The 5000-nt window shown below is 41.0% G+C and overlaps 1 protein-coding gene across 1 annotated transcript in view; it reads left to right on the forward strand.

Annotated features, from left to right (window-relative positions):
- Positions 1–5000, forward strand: part of LOC116286727 (phosphatidylinositol 4-phosphate 3-kinase C2 domain-containing subunit beta) — a 15945-nt gene that overhangs the window by 7752 nt on the left and 3193 nt on the right. Inside the window, exons 3-4 of the mRNA XM_089034262.1 lie at positions 2338–2676; positions 3347–4641. Of these exons, the coding sequence (XP_088890388.1) occupies positions 2338–2676; positions 3347–4641 (1634 nt within the window). The remainder of the gene's footprint in view (positions 1–2337; positions 2677–3346; positions 4642–5000) is intronic.

Consider the following 5000-nt stretch of genomic DNA (forward strand, 5'->3'; position numbering starts at 1 on the left):
TTTACGCCAAAAAGTAATCGGGGTTGTCAGAAGAGAACAGAAACTCCAAACGATCACAATTAGTAAACGAACTCGTTTCTTAGTAACGATAACTCGATATCGGTGTTTTAGTCTGAGTGCCAGGTATCTGTCTATGCTGATGCATGTCATCATAAGGGACGATGTTATTCCAAGAAACATCGAGATGCAAATTAAAAATTCTATCCCGAAAAGTACGGCTTTAACATCTTTGCGAAAGTAAAAGAGAGATATCGAGATTTGTAAAGGATGAAATACCAAACCCACCAGTAGATCTGTGAAGGCTAAACTTGTTATCAGTAAGTAGGATGGTGTCTGTAGGTTCTGGGATCTCGAGATGGCGACGATAAGCATCCCATTTCCCAGCGTTGCAGTTAGTGTCAAAAGAGCATGAAGGAGACCTGTGCCAGTTGCGATATTTTCAACCCACTCTATATTACCATCTTCTTGACTGAAGAAAACACGGATGTATGTGGGATAATTTTCAAGTCCATCCATCTTAACTCCAACTGAAAATTTCAACTTCGAAAATTACGTTGACTTTCTCAATGGGATACAATTTAGATGCAGGTGCCATGACCATCTGTCCTTGCATTAAGTAGATTTTGAAATGATCAATCATGCCCTAGTATTCAAGTTCTGGCTGTATCCTACGGAGTAGAACTGTAAAAGAGGGTGTCACACGGATTTCCATTTACTATTCATCAGTTTGAAAATAATTATTTTAAAGTCATTCTTTATGATTAGAATGCACAGAACAAAGACCATCTGTCCTTGTTGCAGGAAGAACAGATTTTTGGAATGATCAATAATACCCTAGCCCTAGTATTCAAGCTCCGGCTGTATCCTATGGAGTAGCTATAGAAAAGAGATGCCACACGGATTTATATAGCAGTATCGCCTTTGCTACCATTTACTATCGATTTTCTCGCAACGAAAAAAAGAAAAAGAAAGAAAGAAAGAAAGAAAGAAAAAAGAGAGATAAGAAATAGTGTCAGTTCATAACTTCTCATTGACAATTGAAGCTGTAATTATAAGACATTTCTGGCAACACTGAATATACATAATTAAATTGGCCATAAGCAATCCATCCCCCCACCCCCTCCCCCCTTTAATATGGCCGTCATTGATTTAGCTTGATTCCTTATTTTCTTCAATCTCCGCTCATGTATTCTAGTTGGATTTGACAGCTGCTAATGCATCTCTCTTTTAACGTTGTCGCTGCTCTCGTGGTTCCGCTTGAGTGTTTTAAGGAGTCATCTGTGATCAATAAGAGGACAATCAATGGGAATCTATGAGCGATTTGCTAACTTGAACTCGGTTAGATTGATCTTGAACTCGGTTCAGATTGAAGTGGGAGCTATCTAAGGAGAATTCATTAGAGCTTGAATGTCAATTTCATTTTTGTTCACGTTGCTACGAGTAATTGACACACATAGGTTAAAATCCATGCGAAGGTGGCCATTACCCAAAATCATCCGAATAAAATGTGTTATATGCACCTCTTTTCATCATGATTTCAAGGGTCCGTCACTAATTGCTTAATTTCACTGACGTAATTTCCCACGGTCTCGTGCGAAATGATCATCAACTGAATCACAAGTTTTCAATTCTCTACTTTTACATCCCCATATTACTTTGCGTCTTTTGGGGGTAACCAGTGGGTAAAAACCTTTTTGAAGGCTGATCAGACAATGTTGGAAATACCTTGTTTGGTATCCAAAAATAAACTGAAGAAGTAAAAAACAGAAAACGATAGAAGCTTGAAGACGTTTAAGGTAAATTTAAAAAAAATATTCGTAAGTCAATACATTTTCTGTAAGACCAAAATTCTTGATGATCTGTACCCGCAAAAATAACTTGGAATAAACTGATAATCAGTATTGTACAGATAAAAGCAGGTATAGTATAAATTCAATTAAGAAACCTTTCAATTTGGGACAGTTTTTTGATTTGTTACCCCCCAAAGACGCAAGGCATTATGGGGATGTGAAAGTAGAAAATATAATTCTTTCTGGTTGACAGCACATGGTGGTTAGCACAGTGTTTGACCACCATTTGGAGCAGATAATGAGATTCAAAGACTTTTATAAACTGATAAAGCTTGTGCATGTTACGTCATAACCACCATCTTTGATAGCAAAGCATTCCTCATTAGCTTCTCTTGTTAGATCGCCCAACATGGCGGCTTTTTCATTGTTATTTATATCTCAAGGATTTTGAGTCACATGGTTGCACACACTGTATTGAAATTCAGCAATTAGAGTATTAGAGTATGTATCTGACGAAATAAAAGAGCATTGAATTTTTCTTCAACAGGAGCTCGCTGCTTTGGCTGGCAGTCTTCCACGTGTATTCCGCCTTCCCTTGACTCCCAGCATGGAAGTATCAGGTCTAGACGTTAAGTCCTCTGGTTACTTCACGTCAAACTCCGCTCCCGTGAGACTAATATTCAAAAACACAGATCCATTTGGCGAAAACGTCAATGTCATTTTCAAAATGGGAGATGACATTCGCCAAGACACGCTGTCCATGCAGCTCGTGGGCATCATGAGCAATATCTGGTTCCGTGAGGGACTGGACTTGAAGATGATAACGTATCAGTGCATGGCAACTGGGCCCAACATGGGGATGATTGAGATTGTCAGTGATGCACAGGTTTGTTGAAGCTAATTCATCTTTTTTTCCTGGTTACAAATCTAGGATAATAGGTCGTTTGAATAGGCATAGTGAACAAGGAGTATCGTGGTCTAGCTCGTGTACGAACACCTTTTGTTCATATTGCCTTTTATATGAAAAAATTCAAAGTTTATCGATATTCTGAACCTACCTCTGGGCTAATTTAAGTCAGGGCACGGATCTAACTCACAGATCGAAACTTGAAAGAACGTCTGGGCTGATCTAAGTCAGCGCACGGCTAACTCACAGATCGAACATTGAAATAACCTCTGGGCTGTAAATGATGAAATTATTTATAAGCTAGGAAAGTATAATCTCTGGACTGATCTAAGTAAGGCAACGGCTAACTATCATATCAAATTGGAATTTAGCGTAATTGGTTTTGAGGAAGAAGGAAGTATATAAATAAAGTTATTAAGGAAAAACGGAGAAAGAGGAGAAAAATCCTCGAATTAAGGGAGAGACAACTGTACTCACATATGATGCCAAAACCACGTATCGAACCTGAGACCCCGTGAGAGTCAATTGCTAATCAAAACAAGAATATAGAGATTTCAATTCCTCAAGAAAAGATAATTATTTTAGAATAAATAAGGGATGACGAAGTATTTCAAAGTGTTCTTAGTATGTCTAATGTTATATTTGTTAGACTCTTCGTGAGATCCAAACAGAGTTTGGCCTGACAGGGTCCTTCAAAGACGAACCCATCGCACGTTGGCTACTCAAACATAACCCAGTGGAAAAGGACTACCGTAGTGCTGTTGATAACTTCATCGCTTCGTGTGCAGGGTACTGCGTCGCTACCTACGTCTTGGGCATCTGTGATCGTCACAACGATAACATCATGATCAGAAAAAGTGGCCATCTTTTTCATATTGACTTCTCTAAGATCCTTGGACATGCGCAGATGTTTGGGACTTTTCGTCGGGACCGGGCTCCTTTTGTACTGACGTCAGATATGGCATTTGTCATCAATGGCGGATACCAGCCAAGCCCTCGATTCCAACATTTCGTTGATCTTTGCTGCAGGGCTTTCAATCTGGTCCGACGACACGCTAACTTGTTCTTGAATCTTCTGTCTCTTATGTTGAACTCCGGGATCCCATCTCTGAGCAGCATGCACGATTTGAAGTACATCCGTGATTCCTTGATGCCCAATGCGAACGATGCCGACGCAACGGCTGAATTTACTCGCCTCATCCATTCCAGTCTTTCCTCCATGTTCACGCAAATCAACTTCTTCATTCACAACGTTGCGCAGATCCGTGATGTTACTCAATTCAAACGTTCCAGTGTTGGCAACTCCAACTCAGTTCTGTCCTTCGCTCCCAAGTCTTACAGCGTGGACTCGGACGGGTACATTGACTCAGCCCGAGTGGTGGACATCCAGAAACGCCACACCCCCGGAGAAAAATATTACGTTTATGTCATCAATATCTGCCGTGTGACGGACAAGAAACCTACCTTTCTGTTTCGTCGCTTCGAGCACTTCCAAGAGCTTCACTCTAAACTCACCGATCTTTACCCAGAGGTAAATCTTCCTAGACTTCCTGCGAAGATTTTGCTCGGGAGGTCCCAGATTCGTACAGTTGCCGAGAGAAGACGGGCAGAGTTGGATGATTACATTCGACATCTCTTGATCATGCCCAGCGAGATCGCAGAGTCAGATGTTGTTTACACGTTCTTACATTCTCTCTTGATGGACGAAGAGGAAGCTTCCAAGTTTTCTATCCAGTTGTTGCCAGAAGAGAAAGCTACGCGTTCTATCACGGGTCAGATCAAGCTGTCACTGCGGTTCGAGCGGGATTCTTTACGTGTAATGGTGATGCATGCGAAAGATCTGTCTCCACGCAGTCCAGGAGGCTCGGCTGATCCGTATGTTAAGTTGTATTTGCTGCCAGATCCAGAGAAAGTCACCAAGATTAAAACCAAGATCGCAAAGAAGTATGTTAATATTTACTTTACAAAACCAAACCAAAATAAATCTCATCTAACCCTAAAGCATGACCTCTGAGGCTAATTTTTAAGTCAGGGCACGGCTAACTCACAGATTTTCCCCACGAACAACCTCTGAGCTGATCAAAGTCAGGGCTCAGCTAACTTGAATTATCGATTCATTATTAAACAACCTATGGGCTGATCTAAGTCAAGGCTCAGCAAGCTTGCAGATTGATAGGTTGAATTAGCTTGTTGGGTTTATGGAGGGAGAAAAGCCGGGGAAGACCCTCGCATCGAAAGAGAGACCTAACGAACGCTACTCACATGACAGGTCCAGGAATCAAACTTAAGACCCCAAAGGCGAG

The sequence above is a fragment of the Actinia tenebrosa genome, unplaced genomic scaffold (assembly GCF_029948245.1).
Source record: "Actinia tenebrosa isolate PJP-AT-01 unplaced genomic scaffold, QUT_ActTen_1.0 PGA_scaffold2__45_contigs__length_23673736, whole genome shotgun sequence".
In the NCBI taxonomy this organism is placed as follows: Eukaryota; Metazoa; Cnidaria; class Anthozoa; order Actiniaria; family Actiniidae; genus Actinia; species Actinia tenebrosa.